At 52.2% G+C, this 21,475-nt stretch overlaps 1 protein-coding gene and 1 long non-coding RNA gene across 2 annotated transcripts; one reads left to right on the top strand and one right to left on the bottom strand.

The window, feature by feature from the left end:
• Positions 1-4,173: 4,173 nt before the first annotated feature.
• Positions 4,174-20,562, bottom strand: HEYL (hes related family bHLH transcription factor with YRPW motif like). Its single transcript, XM_058717929.1, has 5 exons — positions 20,432-20,562; positions 13,334-13,400; positions 12,241-12,324; positions 10,977-11,058; positions 4,174-7,908 (listed from the first exon to the last, which is right to left on the bottom strand). Exons 1-5 carry the CDS (start codon positions 20,509-20,511, stop codon positions 7,235-7,237), a joined length of 987 nt encoding a protein of 328 aa, XP_058573912.1. The 5' UTR covers positions 20,512-20,562; the 3' UTR covers positions 4,174-7,234.
• LOC131504962 (uncharacterized) lies at positions 6,396-13,067 on the top strand. The gene is made up of 2 exons (XR_009258214.1): positions 6,396-6,504; positions 11,029-13,067. It is a non-coding gene; the product is annotated as an uncharacterized LOC131504962 (long non-coding RNA).
• Positions 20,563-21,475: the final 913 nt, after the last annotated feature.

Here is a 21,475-nt window from a genome sequence, read left to right as displayed (position 1 = left end):
TCTGATGTGGGGGAAAATTATTTTACCTCTTAATGTGACTGGGTTTTTCATCTGCATTACAGAGATAATAATTCCAGTCCTGGCTCCCTTGACCAGATTGTCGAGAGGTGTGAGTGGGATAATACCCTTGGAGGCACTTGAAATGTAACACGCTATATGATATAGGGCATTATTACTTTTCCTCCTTGTTGACTGGTTCCTTTTATGGTTGCTGGAGTTGTTCATTATTTTACAGAGGCTCTAACAGAACATCTGGGTGCTTGGGCTGGGGTGTTACACACTGGACTTCTTTGAACAGAGCAGGGCAATCCAGATCTTGCCCAAAGGCCTGAGTCAACCCTGACTTTAAAATGGCCCTGGGGCTCAGGGCAGGATAGGTTGGCCAGCTAGCTTTCTAAGATTCATGGGCTGAATGATACTCTTGCTTCTTTTTACTCTGACATGAAGTTAAAAAAAAAAGTCCTGAGAGCTGGGGTCTTTGGAGACCCAATGCCTGGCCTCTTTTCACCTGTCACTGTGAAATAATTGAGGGCCCTCTCAGCAGCCCTATTCATGAGAAACTCAATTTCCACAAACAGAACCTGCAGGCCTATGTGGCTAGCCTTTCACCGAAGCTCCAGGTAGGCTGTGTCCCAGGCAGTCAGGAGAGAAGCAAGCAGGACAGACAGTCTAGGTCAGCGAAGGTATGAACATCAATAGTGCCTCCTCCCCAGTGGCTGGGGAGCTGGGATGGTGACACTGTGACACACAAGCCCTCCAGGTGACACTGATCATTGGTTGCCTGGAACCCACTGGCAATCAGCCCTCCTAGTCTTACATTATGTTTTCTGGGGGAGTTCTCCAGAAAGTTGGGCCCAGTGCAGACACAATTCCATTTGAGGGTATCCAACCTACCCCTGTGGGATCGGAGAATTGTAGGTGGAGTCCCTATACCTGGTTCCTTAAACTCAAAGTAAATTGACCCCTGGACCATGTGTATGTGTGTGTGTGCACACACAGTAGTCAGTAGCTTACAGTGGCCCTGATTCTCCCATTCGTGTCGAACTCCCAGGCTGGAAGGTAAGGACCAGCTGATAGAGACTATCTGCCAACATCCATTCACATCTATTTCAGAGAACAGGGCTAAAATGCATTTCCCAGCCTCCTTTGCAGTTTGATGTGGCCAACCACCAAAGTTCTCACCAAGTGGATGGACATATATACACATGCTACTCTCGGGACTTGGCTTTAAGACTGGTCATGCCTCTACCAGACTTTCATTCCTCTCCTGCTGGCTTAAGCCCCTGGAGACCTAGCGTCAACCATGTAGGTACAATGCCCTAGGGGATGGCAGGGAATCAAGATGGAAGGAATCTGGGTTCTAGAATGCCTACATTGGGCAGAGCTTCTTGCTGACTTGGAACATCCATCAGGCAGTGACACAAAAAATACATATACTTCTAGGGCACCTGGGTGGCCCAGTTGGTTGAGTGTCTGATTTTGGCTGAGGTCATGATCTTGAGGTTTGTGAGATCGAGCATTGTGTCAGGCTCTGTGCTGACGGTGTAGCTCTTGCTTGGGATTCTCTCTCTCCCTCTCTGTCCCTCCCTACCTTGCACATGCTCACTCTCTCTCCCTCAAAAAAAATATATAAACATTTTTTTAAAAAGAAAGAAAGTTCTATCTTCTTTCATCCACTGTGTTATACCTGGGCCTCTTTGTTACAGCAGCCAAGGTTTACTCTCACTAGCACAGGGGAGAAAAGCATGATGGGCTGAAGGCTTCTCAGGCTAACATAATAGTCCAGCCCACCAATCCTTAAGGCCTGCCACTGGATGTCTTAGGCTTTGTATTACAGGACGCAGCTTGGGAAGGAAGCAGTGCACTCTATTGGGTAAGACTGAATCAGACCTTCATTTCCACTTTGGCTAGAACATTGATTAATGTTGTAAATTTTGTGTGCTTTCACTAACAAATTGAATCTCAACTTCCTCTTCTGTAAAATGGGGATAATAATAGTACTTTACTCCCAGGGCTATGGGAGGATTTTATGAGATCATGTAAATCAAGGGCTCAAAACTGTTTACTGTTACTAAGGCAATCAGCTGGTGTCTGGGCCTGATTCTTCCTACCCTCCTTCCCCAGGAAGGAGGGAAGGAAGCTAATGTCTTGAGTTTTCCACAAAGTCAAAAAATACTCAGTGACTCTTAAATGAATTATAAATTTCCAAAGCATCCAACACAAAATGTTTCTTATGGATCTACTATGGGCCAGGGACTAGGAGGCACCTGGAGGACAGAGATGCCCTTGTGGAAATTAATTTCCACTTTGCTTCTCAGAAAGTTATCAGTCCTTTCCAGGCCCACAAGCTGGAGCTCAGTTCACCTACTGAATAGAAATTTATGTTGACTAGTAAAGAAATCCCAACTCTTCTTCCCACCTCCTTATTGGATGTCTGGGCCCTGCCACACCCAGATTGAATCATCATCTTGGGGCGGTGGCATCTGTGTGGCTGAGTCAGTTGAGTGTCTGACTCTTGATTTCAGCTCAGGACATGATTTCAGGGTGGTAGGATCAAGCTCCACATCAGGCTCTGTGCTGGGTGTGGAGCCTGCTTGGGATTCTCTCTCTCTCCCTCTGTCCCTCTCCCCTACTCTCTCTTTCCCTGTCTCTCTCTAAAATAAAATAAAATAAAATAAAATAAAATAAAAAGCATCTAGGTGTTACCAATGAATAGGTAGATATGAACCTGGAAACTCCTTCTCCCAGTCACTACCCCAAGCAGGACTGACTGACTTTCTTTCTTTCTTTCTTTCTTTCTTTCTTTCTTTCTTTCTTTCTTTCTTTCTTTCTTTCTCTCTTTCTTTCTTTCTCTCTCTCTCTCTCTCTCTCTCTCTCTCTCTCTCTCTCTCTCTTTTTTAAGTTTATTTCTTTATTTTGAGAGAGTGAGTGAGCATGTGAGCGGGGGAGGGACAGAGAGAAAGAGATTCCCAAGCAGGCTCTGGGCTGTCAGCACACAGCCTGACCATGAGATCATGATCTGAGCCAAAATCGAGAGTCAGACACTTAACTGACTGAGCCACCCAGCATCGCCCCCACCCCCAAGCAGCACTTTCTTAAAAGGTCTGACCTTGGCATTTGCCTTGGTATTCACCTGGCAGAACCTTCCATGGCTTGTATTGCCTATAAGCTAAAGCCCAAACTCTGCATGGTACCCAAGGTTGTCCCCAATTTGGATCCAGCCTCTTTCCATTAATGACACTAATGACTAAGATTGAGTGTTTCATATGGCACAAGCTCTGGGCTGAGGGCTTTATGCGTGTTGCCCCATTTGATTTCCGCTAACTTTAGGAGATGGTGACTTGGGTTAGTTGTCTCATTTATAAAATGGGAACGTTCCAAGAAAAGCATCCCCACAGTGTCCGGGGTGTAGGTAAAACAGTTAATAGCCATTACTGCATCATCCCTATTTGATTGATGAGGAAGCTGGGATTTAGGGGTGTTCAGTAACTTGCCCAAAACCACAACCCTGAAAAGTGACAGAGGTGGAGCCTGAACCCAGGAAGTCAGGCTTCAGTGCCCAGGCTAGCCTGCCTTCCCTTCATCGCTGAAGGCCTGCACTCAACTTAGAACCAACTTGCAGGGCACCTGGTGACGTCTCCAGGCCTTTGCACATAGGTTCCCTGTGCTGGTAGAATGCCTCCTCTGGTAGCTGTCCCCTCCCCCGTGGCCACCCTAGGCAGAGGCAGACAGCCCCTCTGTGTCCCCTCAGCCTTCTCAACAGGCCTGACTCCACTCTCACCTCACCAAACTGTCATTAGAAGGAGGGCACACACCCTCAGGGTGACAGTGTCCCCATCACCTCTGGCTCCACCATGCCTGATCTGGCACAGAGCAGACCTCTGCAAATGCTTGTTAGAATTACTGCAAGCCAAATCCATCAGGGCAAGAGTGGAGACCAATACCTGCTGGCAGGGACGCCTGCCTGTTCTCAGCTGTCAGTGTGCGCTCCAGAGCGAGTGCACTTTTCTTTGGCCAGAGCCTCCTCCCCATTTGCCAGAACTTCCAGTACCTTGGCCCCGTCTCTCACTTTGCTCTCCAGCCTCCCCACAAAGTCAGCCAGCTGGGAGTTCACCCCTACAGGGGCCTGTACCATCCAGCAGCTTGAGTCTGGAAGATTCCTCACCTCCCCAGTTTATTTATTCAACAAATATTTATTGAACACCAAATTAGAGCCAGGTACTGTGCGTGGCACCAGATACAGGGTAGAAAGCAAAGCACACATGGTCTCTGGCCTCACAGAGCTTACATGCTGCCAGGGGAGACGGTCAACCAAGAAGTAAACACACATGATGTGTAATGGCAAGTGCCCCATGAAGGAGAAGAATAAGAATAAGGGACTTTGAGATAGATGAACTAACTATTCAAGCAGTCAGGGAAGCCTTCTCTGAGGAGGTGGGTTAAAGCCAAGGCTTGAGGGTGTAAAGAGCTCAGCCATGACAAAGGTAGGGGAAGAGCATTCTAGGCAAGGAAACAGCATATGCAAAGTCCTGGAGGTGGGAATAGGTTGAAATGTTGAGAAAAGGAAGGAAAGCCAGGGTGGCAGGGACACAGCAAACAAGATCAGAACTGGCTGGAAATCAGGTTGGGCCCAGAAGAGGAAGAGCTTGGATTTTATCTTTGGAATAATAGGGTAATCGAGTAAGGGTTTTATACCAGAGTTGGTATGATATGATTTGCATGTTTAAAGCTCTTTCTGGTTGCCTTGAGAACAGAGTGACAAAGCAAGAGAGAAGCAAGGTGACCTTGTGGAGGGCAGTGATCTGGGGGCAGGTGAAGTGGCCACACCAGGGTGATAGCTGTAGGTTCAGAGAGAAGAGTATTGACTCCAGAGATATTAAGAAGTAGAATCTTTCTGAGGTTTTTAGGAGAACTAAAACAACTTTATTGGATGCCTGCAACAGCCCCAGCAATGGGGTAGGAGTTGGGGACACCAGAAAGGGTTGGGGATAGAAACAAAAGATGTAAGTCCTCAACCCCGGAAACAAATACATAGTCACCAATCCCCCCCACCATCTCTTGGGGGAGAATGAACCCAAGGTCAACTCAGATGCTGGAAGTTCTGGGCCATTTCCATCTCATTCGATGGTGTCAACAGACTCTCCTAGAGTTGGGGACTGGAAACATGGAAATGGGCTTTCCATATTCTCGGGCTATCAAGTTGTCAAACTGCAGGATTGTGGCACTGACATGGTGTCAGGGGAGCAGTGAGCCACCAGCTGGGATAGCCAGGGAGACGAGGAAGGGAAGAAGGGAGTCTCGGAGCAGAAGCAGCCCCTCCCGTCCTCTGTGAGAAAGGACAAGTCGGGCTCTGCCTTCTGTCCCCCTCTCCCCGCTCCTGGGAGCCTGCTGACCACCCTGCCCTCCCTGTCGTCTCCCTCAGGAGCACTCTAGGCCAGTGACCCCCTCCTTAAAACGACACCCTCTCTCCCCACTGCTACACATCTCAGATGTATCCAGGAGGACAGAGATCTGATGGACCTAACCCTGAGGACTGAAAGAACACTTCAGCTCTTCATGCCTTCTTGAGGAATTTGCCTTTTTTAAAAGAGATTTCTGGGTCATTTAAATGATCTCTGCCCTCTGCTCTACTTCTCTGAAAGGGCCCTCTCCCCCAGGGTTTTAGCAAACTCTATTTCTGAGCCCAAGGACCTCCTCAATTTAGTCTCTGGGGAGGGTAGTTCCATCAAAGGGTGGGGGTGAAAGAATCTTGCCAGGGGTGACATTTGAAGGAACTATTTAATAACAAGTGCAAATAAGCACCAAGGAATTGCCAGCTGGAGGACCCCATAGTCTTGGGTCTACCAGGCATTAACCAGCATGGGGTCCTGGGGGAAAAGCCACCCAAAGCTACCTGGGGCAGGGGGCCACTTAGAGGCACTCAGGGGATGTGAATACTTGCCAACAAGCACAGAAGTGGTTCTACATTTTTTACAACTGGTCTGGCAGTACTGGTCCAGCTGAATGTCAGTCCTGGGTCTGCCCCAATCTTGTCCAGTCTCTGCTGTTCCACCAGGAATGGTCACCAGGCCATTTGTTCCCTCTCTTAGGCCCAGGCGGAGCTGGGTAATGAAATGGCCTCTGAGCAGAGCCAGCTGCGCGGAATCCTGGGTGAACAGGATCTCAGGCCCTTGACCCACCGTGTGACCTTGAAGGGCCGAGCCGCCTCTGACTGTCCCTCCTCTCACCCCTCCTTGCAGTTATTTTTGTCCAGCCTGACGGCCCTTGGCTGTCCCCACAGTCTGGGCTCTGTGAGCCGGATACAAACCAGGCAGCACAAACGTCTGGTGTGGAATCCCAAGAGGGTTCCTCTCTGGGCGCCATCACATGGGAACATGACCTTCCACACTGTGCACCCAACGGGGACCACACATCTGGAGGATGGTGACGGCGCGAGAGGCCGGGAGCTGGGTTCTCTTTACTCAATCCTGGCTCTTGTCTGGGAACGCTGTCCCAGGCCTGCTGGTGAGAACGCCCTGTTTTGGAGTCTTACTGTTGCTCAGAAATCTCCCAGCTCTGTGCAGGGAAGTGTGGGTCAGCTGGAGGGTAGGTGTCTGCAGGGGGGAAGACGGCCCGAGCAGGCCCTGCTGGGCCCCTAATCCCCAGGCCTTGGCCGTGGTGCACAGGGCAGCTGTCCTGTGGTTCACTGCAGTGGGGTGGGCAGGGGCAGACAGGGGTTCTCCGGAGACAACTTTGTGGCCCCTGCTCAGTTACTGTCTCAGGAAGCAAGGTAGACACTACGTTCTGGCCCTGGGGGCCTGGGAAGGCTGCACCAGTCAGTCACTGCTCTGGCTGGGGGTCTGATCTCTCTAGGCAAGCAATCTGCCCGAGGCCATTGTGCCTTTAGGTGAAAGCTTTGTTCCCAGACCTTAGATTCATGCCTGCTGCCCCTTGTGTGCCTGGTGGGCAGGTAAGAGCCTGGGCAAAGCTAGTGGGGGCCCTCCCACGACTTATCTGTCCAGGTAAGAAATGAGACGAGGCCTCTGAGATCACAACAGCTCCAAGAGAGCTGGGTGGACAAGCTGGGACAGGCAGTGAGGAGGGGAGATGGGCCAGAGGAGGAAGGGGCACCTCTGATGGGTGAGGAAGATGCCTTCATAGATAGATGAGCCAGGCCAGGAAGCAGGGCAGACGATAGCACTGTTTTTAGAGCTCCTGGAAAAAGAACCCTCCTCACTCCCGGGGAGAAGCTGGCTCAGAAAGCCCCGATTTCAGTGATTTCCGAGACCCAGGAGTGGCAGAGCACAGCTCCTGCTGGCCTCCCAGCAGCCCCTGGGGAAGAAGGCCTGGGGGCGGGAACACCCACATAAGCAGGGGACCCCAGGATGCCAGGGAGCACGGGGGAAGAAGATCGCACGAGGGGTGCCATGTGGCTGCTCCTGGCAGCCCTGATGTTGGGGGCCACGGGGAGGGGGGCAGCGGGCCTCTCCAGGGGGCGGGCCCTCCGGGTAGAAGATGCCCCTCGACTGGGCAGCACATGCCTCCGGGCTGGCAGGACAGTACCAGCGGCTCTGCGCACGGGAGTGGTTCGGAGGGCGGGGATGGGGTAGACCAGAGAGGAGGCGCTGGGGAGGATGGGACCGGGCACTCTTCCCAGGACGGTGAGCTGGCTGCTGGGGGCTGACAGCCCTGGACAGCTATGGAAGAAGGACCAGGGCCAGGCAGGGAAGGCCAGGGGGCCAGCGGGCGTGGGAGAAGGCTCCATCTCAGCTGCGTAGCTGTTGAGGTGTGAGAGAAGACGAATCCGGACAGGGTCTGCACGGCTGCTCGGCCCTTCCAGCACCCCCAGGTACCTGATGACCTCGGTGAGGCACTCGCGAAAACCGATGCTCCGGAAATCAACTGCCAGGGCTCGGGCATCAAAGAATCCTGCAAAGTGAGGCGTGATGAGGGCATGCCAGGCGGGGGACAAGTGCTGATCCTGGGGTCAGGTCTGTGTGACCCTGGGCATGTCACCTCACCTCTCTGAGCCCTGGTCTCCACATCTGTAAAGTGGGAATAATCACCCCTTCCTGGGGTATCTGGGGTGTGTTGTGAGGACCAAGTGAGTTCACTGAACTATGAAGCAGGATAAAATGTGGAGTATTGTTTTCATCGAAATTCATGATTAATGCAGAGAAGAAACTTTGTGACCAAGGTACTGTCGTTTAAGTGGACGCTTTGCCAGGTGTGACAGGCCTGCGCACGTAGAGGTGTAGAACACCCCTGCCTGCTGGTGGGGGCGGATGTTGGGAGGTGGCGGCGGCAGCGGTCAGAGCTTGGGGACTCCTCAGAGAAGGCAGCATGATGTCACAGTGAAGCCTGAGGTCTTTGGACCTCAACTTCTCCACTTGACTAGCTGCCTGACTGTGGACAAGCCTCTTAATCTTTCTAAGCCTCAATTTCCTTGGCCGCAAAATGGGCATATAGTGATACTTGCCGCACAGGGTTGTGACGGTGAAATTAAATGCAACGGTGCACAGAAACAGTCAACAAATTCATCATTTACACCTGACCCTTGAACGACATGGGGTTACGGGCACTGATCCGCCCCCAGTGCAGTCGAAAACCTGAGCAAACTTTTGACTCCCCAGAAACTACCTAGAGTGAGAACCGCCAGAGATAACTTTTTACCGTGATAGCAATTTACTGGAGAGACGAACTGCTCACGCGGAGATGATTAGTGTCACATGGAGTCTTAAGCAGATACTCGCAACACTTGAGCTCACCGCAAGAGCAACAGAAGGTAGCTAGGAAATTATCACAGTAGCACGGTATGTATAAACTACAGCGACTTTTATGCAATTAAGATTATAATGCATCTTCACATTTATATTTCTCTCCGCTGCAAATGGCACCATGTGCAGTCTGTAAGTATTTGTATGAGGAAGTTTTGACAAGTTGTAATGTCAATAATAGATGCGTGTCTATTTTACGGTAGTGAATGATAAAACAGACCAGCATCTACATTTATTTCACGCATTCATGACATACCTAACTTTTTCTTACGTTTTCTCAATATTTCTAGGCTATGTGGTGCATCTGCAATTGTTTTTCAAACTGTTGCAAATCTCTAAAAAAATTTCTAACACATTTACTGCGAACACTCTGCATAGAAGAGGACCTGTGCTACTCAAACCTGTGTTGTTCAAGGGTCGAGGGCATATTACTGGCTTGGCCCCTGTGGGCATTTGAGTCTGTCCCCTAGCCTGAAGGGCTGTCAGGAAAGCAGGACCTGCTCTGGTCCTCAGCTGCTGCCATCAGGCTGGGACCCTCTCTTTGGCTGGTTTCAGTGAGGTCTGACCAGGTGGACTGCCCACAGAGGTATTTAATTCTCACTGCCTTTATACCTGCCCCACCATCAACCACCTTCTGTGCAAAGACAGAATAGCCTCTGTGAGCACTGGCCTCATGACTATGGCAGCAAATATCTGGTCCCTGGTTCATGGCTGAGGCCCCCACAGAGGGACAGCTCTAGGGGAGACGATGTTTGGAGTCAGGCCTCCTTGGCGGCAAGACCTTGTTGCATACTTAACTATGCGACTTTGAGCAAAACCCTTCAGTTTCTGTGTTTGCTGTTCTTTTTCAACTAACATTTTCTGAGTTCTTATTGAGTACTTAATTTGCATTATCTGATTTAATCCTTAGAAAAACCCTGTCATTACTCCCATTTCAGAGATGAGAAAACTGAGGAATAGAGAAGCTAAATCATTTGTCCAACGTAATAGAGCTGGCAAGTCATAGAGCCAACCTCGCAATTCATGGGATTCGAATCAACTCAATTCAGGATTCTAACCCAGAGGCAGTGCTCTAAGCCACATCTCTGTCTTCCCATTAGCCCTTAGCCAGAAAATGGTGATGGCGACAACCCCCAGCCTCGAGATTCTTATAGGAATCGAATGAGATAACAATGGTGAAAGCATTTTGAAACTACAAAATGCTGCCCCAAATATTAGTCACTGTTTTTCTTTTAATCGGGGAACCATAAATGTAGTTTGAAGTATCTCCGCCACTGGTTGACCGGAATCAGAAGTTTTTACTGTTGGCCATGCCTTCCTTTGGCAGAAGTTCTCAAAGCGACCACCTGCATCAGGGTCATCAGGCATGCTTGCTAAACTTGCAAATTCCTAACCTCCAGGCCAGACCTCCTGGCTCAGAATCTCCGGGGTGTGCCCCAGGGCTGCCTGCCCCTAGATGATCCTGCACAGTTCACTGAAGCTTGAGAAGCACCAGGCTGGGTCAATTAAAATGCAACTGTCCCCCCCAAAGGTAGCAAGTTAAGGTTTTAGGACTTAGGTTCTTGTGTCAAGGTCTGTGGAGCTTTCCAGCTTTCTCGGTTGTGAAATCACCAAAATATACAGTGAGGCTTAGTCTTTTGAAAGCCACAGTTCCATGACTTCACGTAATGCACCAGCTCAAAGTAACGGAATGAATTACAATTGTATGCTACCACAATCCCACGACTGATCTTGAACTGTGAGCATGACATACGATCCCAGCACTGCTGAGGACACACTATTACCCCAGCACTAGCCCAGAAGGCACCCCAGTGAACATCTGTGGCTAAAAATCTCAGGCAGGCCCCACCCAGGGGTTCAACTGGGATCCCAGTGAGAATGAGTTCATTCAGGCTAATGCTTAAGGAGGGTGGGGGCTAAGGGTGGGGAAGCCAGAGGGACAGTCTGTGTAGAAGAGCTCCTCCAAGGGCTAAGGCCGGAAGGAGTGGAGTTGAGAACAAGGTTGGGACACATGGGGACACTGACAGTGGAGAGGGCGATACTGAAAGAAAAGAGACAGGATTTGTGGCTGCTCCACCTGGACCTGCTTTAGCCCCACCATAGACTGTGAGCTCCATGAGGGCAGGGACCCCATCTGCTTTGCTCACCAGTGGATCCCCAGGGCCTCGCCCCCACATATTTGTTGCTTGAATGACTCATGGGAGAGAAAAGCATCAGTACCTGTCCCACCAGTGGCGTGGAGCATTTTCAAGTGATCCACTGTCATCTGCAGGACCTCGGCCTTCTCCAGCTTGGAGGAGCCCTGTGTGCGCAGAGGACAGAAGTGTGAAGGCTTCCAGCTGACCTCTCTCTCACTTCCAGGCAGCGTCAGCAACCTCACCAGCTCAAGGTCATCCTCCCACTCCACCACTGCCAGCCTTTCGGCTTCTGCTTTGGCCAAGGCGCCCAGCCGAATAGATTCTCTTCAGGTCTCATTTTCATCTGCCCGCCCGCTGCACCGTTGAGCGTCCCTCCTGCAACGTCCTCCCTTCCCTTGACTTCCACGACACCCCATGTTCTTGCTTCTTCTTCCACCTGGCTCTTGCTCGCTAGACACACTTTCCCTGGGAGGTCTCGTATGTGACCTCCATGACTTAGTGCACCGTCACCGGAATGCCACTCCTGCGTGCCCATCTGCCTTCTAGACCAGCTTTCCTGGGAATCAACTCCACACCCACCACGCCCGAGATCATCTTAGCCCCACAGCGCTTGCTCCTCCTCTATTCTCTCTTGAGCAATGATTCCTAAGCGTCCAGCATCACCTGATCTCCCAAGTGAAACCTGAGTGTCAGACTCTCCACGTAAGTTCTTGAGGGCAGGTACCAGGTCTAGGTCTAGCTGGGCCTGTGAAAGTTTGAGTGAACGTCTGTGGAATGACTGACTTCTTCTCAGGAAGAAAGGCACATGACCCACGACCATGCCTTGGAGCACAGGGTAGAGAATCTTCCAGGCAGTCTGATTGGTTTAACTGTCTGGCTTCCACTGTAGTCTTCCTCTTCCACAGGTGCAACGGCAGGGGGCTCGCTCCCCGGGTAGCCTGTTCCACTTTCAAATGGCTCTGGGACTGTCAGTAGCACAGAGGGCTAGGGGGCTTTAGAACCAAACATAGTTTGGTGTTCTCATTCCGTTCTGCTATTTACTTAGCTGTGTGATCTAGTGCGAGTTACTTTACCTCTCTGTGCTTCAATTTCCTTACCCGTGCCATAGGCACAATAATCCCTACCCTTTGGGATCATGGGGTGATGGACACAGAGCCACAACATCTGAGATGCCACAGTAAATACAAATTTCCATTCCCCTTATCCCTGGCCAGTGACAGATATCAGTACACAAAACCCCAGCACCTCAGGCAGCTGCCACCAATCAGTAAGACATGCCATGAAAAACGGACCTTATCTGCCGCCTGCATGGTACTTCCTCTAGCACAATCGGGAATGTCACACACCTGTTTCTCAAAGGCAGTGGGGACCAAGCGTCGCAGTTCAGAAAGGCTGCTGTTGATGCGGTCCCGGCGCCGTTTCTCTATAATCTAAAAAACAACGACAAGAATTTACTTGCAGCCACTTCACCAGTTTCCAACGTGCTTTGATGGCCACTGACTCATATTTAAAATATTGTGAAGGAGAGAAGTCTAGTCTTACTTTATGTAGGAGGAAACTGAGGCTCGGAGAGGAGCAGTGACTTGCCTAAGGTCACATAAGAAGGAAGTGCAAAGCTGGGAGTAGAACTCAGATCTCTTGTCTTGGTCTGTTGGGGTGCTATTCAAAATGCTTAACCACTGTACATCAGGGTACCGACCAGTCAGAACAGGGACACCAGCCCCCGCGTGGGAGCAGTTCCTGGAGGTTCCTGCAGGTCGAGGTCACCTCCTCAGTTGCTGGGTCATGAAGAGGCTTTGCTTCCAGTCCAGAAGACCTTCCATTCACACTCATTCTCACCTCACCAGACTGGTAGCAGAATGCTGACAGCGGGGCAGACATTATGACCCCCATTTTACAGATAAAGATGAGGGCTGGAAGGAAGTGGTTTGCCTAAGTGAGTGGCAGGGCTGGTCTCTGCCACATTCCAGGTCTTGGGACTCCCAGGGCAGAAGCATAGCCGCATCCTGGGAGAGAAGGGGGTGCCGGGATAAGACGGCCAATAGCAAGCCGGGGAGCTTCCTTCTCTATCCCCCTGCCCTACCCCTTGGCACACAGAGAGGAAATGAAAATTCTGGGCTCAGAGAGTAGAGACAGAAGGCTGGAATAAATAATAAAGCCTAATTGTGTGTCAGGTGTGGTTCTGGGTGCATTATATTAACTCAGTCGTCAAAACAGCCCTTTGAGGTAGGCACTGTCATTTTTTCAGTGACACAGTTGAAGAAATGAGGCACCGAGAGGTTGAGTGGCTTGCCCAAGGCCACTCCGCTAGCCACTGGCAGAGCCAGAATTTGCACTCAGGCAGTCTGGGTGATATTTCCGACCAGGGTTCTCTGGGCTGGGCCCCTGGAGACCCAGGGCAAAAATTTGCCGGGCGACTCCGTGGAGACAGACACTCACCCCTCTGCGTTTCTTCCTAGCTTGCATCTGCGAAGGGCTCGGGGTGGACAGCGGCCTGGCCATCTGGCTGCAGACGAAGAAGAGAAAGGCTGATTTTTCAGAGCTCAGGGACCATCTCCCTGGCCTGGGCTGACCTTGGAGGAGGCGGGGATGTGGGCGGGCAGAGCCCCCTCCCAGGCAGCCGTGGTCTCCCAGGCGGCTCAGGGCTCCCAGGCCGGGAAGTGGCGCAGGGCAGGCGTGGGTGGGGGCCCATTGCTCCCCCCGGCCAAGTCCCCCCTGCGCTCGGTTTCCTGCACTAGGGTCGCGCGTTGGCTGGGGCCGCGGGGGGCGAGGGGGGGGGGGCTGGGCTCTCGGCCCGACCCCCCTCGGCCTCGCCCCCTGCCCCTCGCCGCGGGCGTCGGGGAACCGCAGCCGGCCTCGGGGCTCCTGCAACCCGATCCCGGGCGGGCGAGGGCGCGGGCGGCGGCGGCGGGGCAGGGCCGGCGGGTTGGGTTTCAGAGAGAGCCGCTGGGAAGAGCGTGGAAAGAGCAGATGCCGCCGCTTCCCACGGGCCGGGCGCGCCCGCCGGCCGCCCTCCGCCCCGCCGGCAGCTGCCGCCTCCTCCCACGCAGCGCGGCCCGGGCGAGGGGGAGGGGGCATCTGGGTCACAGGCCCCCTCGGACTCTTGGGATGCCCCGAAGGCCCCGGGCCCGCATCGCGTCGGGCCTCGCTTCGCAGGTCTGGCACAGGATGGATGTTTGCTCGCACCCGGGAGTCCCCGTCACCCGGAAGAGGCTCAGCCCCGGGGGGTCTTTCCTGCCCAGACTGACCAAAATCTTCTGCAGCCCAACTGCTCGCCCCCCTAACGGTTTCCTGTTTAGAGGTTCTTCTGGAATGGAGGGGATTCGTAGAGTTACACTGTGGACCATTCATTTGGCCAACACCCTGGAGGCCCCATTCAAGTCCCGCGCTGGCCTAGATGCGCAGTCGGCCAGGTCCCAGCGCTCCAGACACTCAGCTCCCGGAGTGGCCGGGGAGGCGGAGAGTGTGAGATGCCCTATCAACAAATAACTTTAGACGAGGTGACTCCCCTGCCATTTCAGAATGCAAAATGCCACCCACATGAACAGGCACCCATGAGCTTGCCTCGTCCTCCCTCTCCCCCTCTGCTGTCTCCCCTGGGCCCCCATCTCAGCGAAGGCACCCCATCTCCCGGGTCTACAAGGCTACCTGGCTACCACTTTAAAAAAAATTTTTTTTTAATATTTTTATTTATTTTTGAGAGACAGAGCACGAGCTGAGGAAGGGCAGAGAGAGAGGGATACCCAGAATCCAAAGCAGGCTCCAGGCTCTGAGCTTGTCAGCACAGAGCCTGACGCAGGGCTTGAACTGGGAGATCATGACCGGAGTTGAAGTCGGAGGCTTAGCCGCTCAACCGACTGAGCCACTCAGGTGTCCCTTACCACTTTTGATTCTTCTTCTGTCCTCACCCGCTCATCCAAACGTGCCCATTCTGTGTCTAAGACACATCTCACCTCTCTCCTCCTTATCTCCACCACTGCTCTGAGGATCAAACCTCTATCATCTCTCACCTGGATGGCTGCAAGACCCTACAAACAGGCACAGTGCTCATTTAAATGTACATCTGATCTTGTCACTCTCTTAAAACTCCTCAGGCTCTCAAAAATAAATAAACATTAACATTAAATATATATATACATATATATGTATATATATATTAAAAAGGGCACATTAAAAAAAATATATATATATATATATATATTAAAAGGGGCACAGTCAGTCAAGTGTCCGACTTCAGCTCAGGTCATGATCTCACAGTTGATGGGTTCAAACCCTGCATTGGGCTCTGTGCTGACAGCTCAGAGCCTGGAGCCTCCTTTGGATTCCGTGTCTCCCTCTCTCTACCCCTCCCCCACTTGTGCTTTGTGTCTTTCTCTCTCAATCTCTCTCTCTCAAAAATAAATAAACATTAAAAAAAAAAAAAACCCTCCTCAGGGCCTTCTCAATGCTTTTAGGATCAAGACCACTGTTTTTCAGGTGGACCAGCTGGCTCCTGTCACCTCCTAGACTCAACTCTCTTTTGTTCTGTGTGCTCTAGCCTGCGGATACCCTAACTTGTTCCTGTGGTTACACACACTGTTCCCTAGCCTAAAATTCTCTAGTGCACGCTGTCTCCCCACCTCCAAGCCCAAGCCCCTTTGCCTAGTACCTTCTCCCACTGTTCAGATCTCAACTCAAATGTCATCTTCCTGGGGGAGCCTTCTTGACATCTTCCCTCCCACTAGATAGCCCCTGCTCTACCCTCTCCTAGCATCCTGCATTCACAGCATGTATTGCTCATTTGTTGTTTTTTGTTTATATGATTATTTGATTAATGTCAATCTCTCCACCAAGTGCATAAGCTCCCTGAGGTTACGAACCATGTCTGGCTCATTCACTATTGTAGCCCCAGTGCCCAACAGTGCTTGGAACAGGGCAGAGCTCATGGTTGAGCTCCCTCCTCTTGCCCTTGTCCTTGGCATCACTGGGGAACAGAGAAGTGACAGCATAAAAGCTACCTGCTAGGCCTTTGTGGAATGGGCACCTGTGTGGCTCATGAGGAAGGTGCCAGCCCAAGTGACTACCCTCCTGGCATGAGAGGTTAGATCATCTTCGTCAGCTGCTCAAAGAAAGAAGGTTGCAGGAGAGTCCACATCAACATTGATCAAATCCCACTGCTGTGTCCCTGGCTTTGTCCAGCTACGTCTGGAAAAGGATATCTTCATCCAGACATCTGGATGAGAAGGGCCGGTAAGAGGCCTATGAAGCTCCTGGGAAGGATGGCCCAGCAAGCTGGGTCCAGGGCTCCGATAGCCAGATCCTGAGGTCTGGAGGGCACCTTGTTTACAAAGCTACACTCAGGACAAGCCCCAAGAGTCAAGGGATACTAAAACATGGCCTTTGTCCCCCCTAGGCTGGATAAGGAGTCTCCAGGGGTATTGGGTTAGCACTGCGCACGTCACTGCCCCTCAGCCTGATCCCTCCTCAGGGACCATCTGTCAGAGGCTGACGCACCCCTTTCGGGGCATGGTGGCTTTGCTATCTCTTTTTCCACTCACTCGGTCACTTGTTCTCTGCAGTATTATCCCTCTTCCCTGACTCCCATATCTCACAGCCAAACTTCACTTCCCAGTTGTCTTGGCATTACTACATATCTTTCCCTCCTTCAAGCCTAACAAAAGCCCCATTTTACAGATGAGGATGCTGAGCCTTGGAGACCTAAGGCAGCTTGCCCAGCCTATGCAGCTGCTAAGGAGCAAAGCCAGCATGGGAATCCATGTCTTCTGGCTCCAAATTCAGCATTGTTTTCCCTCTTGATTCCTATTTCCTGTCTGTCTGAATAGCCCTCCAGTCCCCTTATCCTTAAAGCTCCCAAGAGCTCAACCAGAGCTCACTTCCAGGCTGTGATCTGGCCCTGACATTGGGGGGAGGCGTGAGAGTTTCTTGTCTGCAAGTCTGAAGACAAGGCAGATTTTCACAGACCCAGAGAAGATATGCTGACCACCAAGATCTGCTCCATGGGCCTCGAGTGGTCCCTAGCCTGATTTCTGGGGAGGTCTCTTGGGGGGCGGGCAGATTTCAAGGTGGTCTGGCTGCCAGTCCTGACTGCCCTCAACACCCATTCTCAGTTTCCCCCTTGGGAACTCCCCCCGTGGAACCCTTGCAGGTGACCCCACTCATTTTGCATCAGCCAAAGAAAGGCAGGGTCACAATGTCCCCCAATGAAGGGATTTCAGGAAGTGCTGAGCCCCCTTGTAAAATAAGGAAACTCTGAGAGGGGAAGGGTCTGTTCCAGGCCACACAGCAAATTAGAGGAAATTCCAGAACTGGAGCCCAGTCTATTGGCTTTTAATCCAGTATTGTCACCCCCCACATGTGTGTCACTCCCTCACGTGTGTCACGCAGCCAGTACTCCTTGTTCTAGACAGTACTTCCACATTCACTTGTCTCAGGTATTGCACAACAGCCTCGTGAATTAAGTAGTATTGGGGCTATTTCACTTTAGGAAAAATAATCATTTGATAGATGGAGTGACAGAGACACAAAGAATTCAGAATTGTGCCTAGTAAGTCTTCAGACTTCTAGTCTTTTCATTAGACCATTCTGCCTCTTGAACATGGCATCCTCCAACTAAATGGCGACCCCTTCGAGAGCAGCCTTGCCAGAAGCTACCTTGGGCCAAATCAGGGAGCTGTGCCCTTTAGATACATTATCTCATCAAAGGCTCACCCTGTGAGGTAGGTATTAGCATACCAGTGTTGTAAGGGAGAAAATGGAGGTTCAGAAATGCCCAAGTTAATGGTGGTGAGAATCAAACTCAGGTCTATCTAACTTCAAAGGCCACCATGTGCCCTAAATCATGTAGGAAAGACCCACAGACCTTGACCCAGTGCCTGCCATAGGACAGGTGCTCACTGAATGTTCACAGAGAGGGTGGGGGGAGAGAGGCTATACTCTCATGTGTCAGGAGGCTGGGTTTAGATAGGAGTGATTTTCTTATATGGGGCAAGATGCCATCACTAGGCAGATGCCCACAGGGACAACAGAATACACCCTGCTCCTTATTCTCACATCTCTGGGGGGGGGGGGGGGGATTTGCGCCCTGCCTCTGACCCCAGGGAAGCTGGCTGCCCCAGTCCTGTGGCCCTTGCCACTGTTTATCTGACTTTCTTTGTACATGAAGCTCTTCTTCTCTGAGAGTTCCCCGAGGGCAGAGGCTTAGCAGGATACATCTGGGTCCCCCATGCCCAGCCCAGGGTCTGGGCCACAGCAGGCATCGTTCAACACTCCCTGAATTGAAGCATTGATGTCTGCTGGGGGGAGGGCCCTTTGGTGAGTGCTACAAAGAGGGGTCTATAAGTCAGCCTCTGCCAGATGTCCAACTGCTTTCTCTGCTCTGAGGGGGTCTGCTCCTCTAAGAATCTAGACAGTGTCTAAAAATGGGCTCTGGCTAAAAGGACAAAATGCTGTATAGGAAAAATCTACCCACTGATCCTTTATGCCATTGCCCAAATGCCACCACCTTCAAGAAGCCCTCCCTGATGCCTCTGGTTGTAAGTGACCCCTCCCTGCTTGGGTGCTCTCACAGCCCACAGTCTGTCTCTCCTTCTGTCTTCTATCCTATCCATGGTCTTTGTGTGACCTGGCAGGTCACTGGCCAGGCTGCAAATTCTTAGAAGACAGAGCTGGCTATCTGGCATCGATTTCATCCTTCTGATTCATGAAGACCCAATGACATTGAATTTGAGAACCCCCTTCCACCAGCAGCACATGGGGCTGGGCCCTTCCCTGCTGCTAGCAGGCCTGGACTCAGAGAATTGCTTCTCTAAATAGCAGTTTCTGCTAAACAATTTAAGAAAGCTAATAAGTTGCATAGGAAATTATATCATATACCCCAAAACCTAATTAATGTACAGGATGCAAGGGGGTTATCTATTGCCTTACCTCCTGTTATAAGCTATAAATACTTGGAAGCTGATGGCCTTTTACAAGGATTTGTGATTGAGGTAGGATATCCTGGTCTCAGAAAACTGGAGTCATTGAAATTATGAAATGCCCTCAAAAACATCCCTAAGAAGGAGCTGAATCTTTCTTTCTTTCTTTCTTTCTTTCTTTCTTTCTTTCTTTCTTTCTTTCTTAGCATGCTGGAGTGCCAGTGGGGGGGGGAGGGAGAGGGAGAGAGGGAGAGGGGAAGAGGGAGAGGGGGTGAGGGGGAGGGGGGAGGGAGGGAGAGAGGGAGGGAGGGAGAGGGGGAAGGGGAGGGAGGGAGATGGGGAGAGGGAGAGGGAGAGGGGGAGGGAGGGAGGGGGGAGAGGGGGAGAGGGAGAGGGAGAGGCAGAGAGTGAATCTCAAGCAGACTCCGCCCAGTGCGGAACCCAACTGGGGGCTCAATCTCAGGACGCTGAGATCATGACCTGAGCCGAAATCAAGAGTAGGACACTTAACTGACTGAGCCACCCAGGTGCCCCCCTGAGTCCCCCTTTCAAATCTATTCTAGAGAGTCAGGTTTGGATGAGCCAGGAGAGATCAGATAGCCCTCTCTCTTTCCCACTCCATGTCCTCCTTTATTTTTTTGATGAGGAAACAGGCTCAGAAAGAAAAAATAATGGCCCAAGTTCACGTGGTGAGTTGGTAGCAAATTTGGGGCTGGGACCCAGGCCCACAGACTCCCACTCAGTCCCTGCCTCTCTTTCAGGGCTCTGGGTATCACATGTTGGGTGCCTGACATGAATTAAATACTTGCTATGTGCTAAGCCCTGTGCTAAGCTCATGACATACACTATCTTATTGATTTTCCCAATAAACCTGAGATCGGTTATATTGTTTATAACCATTTTACTGACGAGGAAACTGAAGCTTAGATTGTTCACAGAACTGGGAGAAGTAGCAGAACTGTACAAGTGCAATTTGTTCTACAAGTCTGAAGCAAGTCAGAATATTTAGAGCTGAAATACATTGGCAGCAGGGTGTGCAGTAGAAAGAGTGTTGGAATTGGAGTCTCCGCCCTCGCACTGACAAGTCAGCTATTATTTTCTTCAGTACCAAAGCCTTAATTCCAAAGTCCAATTTGCTCAAGGGAGGGGAGGTTTCCCTTCCCCCTGGAAGCGTTTTGTGTACTGCATGAAAAGTGCACCCAAGCTAGGGTAGAATTGAAAAAGTACGGCTATTCTGCCTACTCAGGCAGATTCTGGACCAGGGTGTGTGATACCAATAGTCTATGAAGGTTTCCTAAGATCTTCAGGGAAATCTCCTCCAAGAGCCTCAGCCTGGCACTTCCACGCAAGGAGGATCACCAACTGGGCACGGCATCCCGGAGCTGAACTCCACTTCCATCCCGACACCCTCAGCCCTGAATGGCCCAGAGCGCAGAAGATCCAGGCACTCGTGCGTGTCACGGCCCACGCTGCACAAGTGTCCCCGCCTCCCACCCTCACCCCTACCCCACACACACCTGCGGGCAGTCGCCCACACCTGCATCTCCCGGGGCCATAAGGAAGACGAGTCCTGGGCCCGCTGAACCCGTCCAGGCACTCCCAGTATCCCCATCCCGGCCCTCACCTCAGCTCGCCCTCGCGGCCCACGTCGATGGGTCCGTCGGACTCGCTGTCAGAGCCGCTGGGTTCCCTGGGCCGCTTCATGGCCAGCGCTGGCTCCAGGTCTCTGCGCGGCGGTGCGGGCTACCGGCCGGAAAGTCGGGCCCCGCCCAGGCCCCGCCCAGACCCCGCCTCAGCCCCGCCCAGCCCCGCCCAACCCCGCCGCCCTTTCCCAGGGCCCTCTCCTGCGCCGCAACCCCTGGCGCCCCCGCGCCCCCTCGCCCCCGCGGTGACGCGCAGGCCGAGCCGTGGGAAGGCCCCGGGCGGTCACCGCCCCCTCCGACGGCTGGGAGGTCCGGCTCTGTTCCGCAGTCCTGGCCGCCGCGCGCTGGGTGGCCTTGGGCAGGTGCCCTTGGAGCCCCCCGCCCTCCCCGGGAAGCCAGGGGTCCCCGTCTGTCCCTGGTCTGAGCGGGGCGCTGCGGGCGCTGCGGGACTGCCCCAGTTTTTGCAAGCGTCGAGCCCACCGGCTCCTGCCTCCTGGCGTTCTGGAGGAGGCAGACACTTCGGGTTTGGTGAGGTTGGTGGGGGTGTCTGTGGCCTGATCTTTGACAACAATCTCCCAGCAGCTTTTCCCATAGGGATACAAAGCAAGTGGAATGTGTGTGCTGGACGGGGGAGGAAAGGCTCTAACATGAGAAGAGGCTGTCATCCCCGCCTAGAATGGCTGAGGTTGTGCCTGCGCCACCCGAGCAGAACAGCTCAGGCCAAGAGAACCAGACTGGATGGTGGGGGTCGTGGGTGTCCTTGGGAATCAGTTTCCAGTTCACCAGAGGCGTTACTGGCCTGGGAGGCCAAGAGTGCCAGGAGAAGGCTCATTCTCCAAGCTGTGGCAGGGCCTCAAAAAGGGGGGTGGGGAGGTACTCTCCAGCCTCCCTTCCTGGGTCTCCTCAAGAGCAGGGAGGAGGAGATGGGAAGGTCTTGATGTGGTGGGTCAGACACCAGAGGTCTCTCCCCTTGACCTGTCCACAAGGACACAGAGGAAGCCACCCCTTCACTTGGGAGAATAGGA

Source organism: Neofelis nebulosa, chromosome 2, assembly GCF_028018385.1.
Source record: "Neofelis nebulosa isolate mNeoNeb1 chromosome 2, mNeoNeb1.pri, whole genome shotgun sequence".
Lineage (NCBI taxonomy): Eukaryota > Metazoa > Chordata > Mammalia > Carnivora > Felidae > Neofelis > Neofelis nebulosa.
This window is presented reverse-complemented; position numbering and strand designations above follow the sequence as displayed.

What these genes read in the sequence shown, in the direction of transcription:
- HEYL (XM_058717929.1), bottom strand. Translation starts at nt 20,511, where the DNA reads ATGAAGCGGCCCAGGGAACCCAGCGGCTCTGACAGCGAGTCCGACGGA. An exon ending in GGCCGCGAGGGCGAGCTGAG is followed by an intron (nt 13,401 to 20,431) that starts GTGAGGGCCGGG and finishes CTTCGTCTGCAG; the next exon opens with CCAGATGGCCAGGCCGCTGT. An exon ending in CCACGCCACTGGTGGGACAG is followed by an intron (nt 7,909 to 10,976) that starts GTACTGATGCTT and finishes CTCACTTTGCAG; the next exon opens with GATTCTTTGATGCCCGAGCC.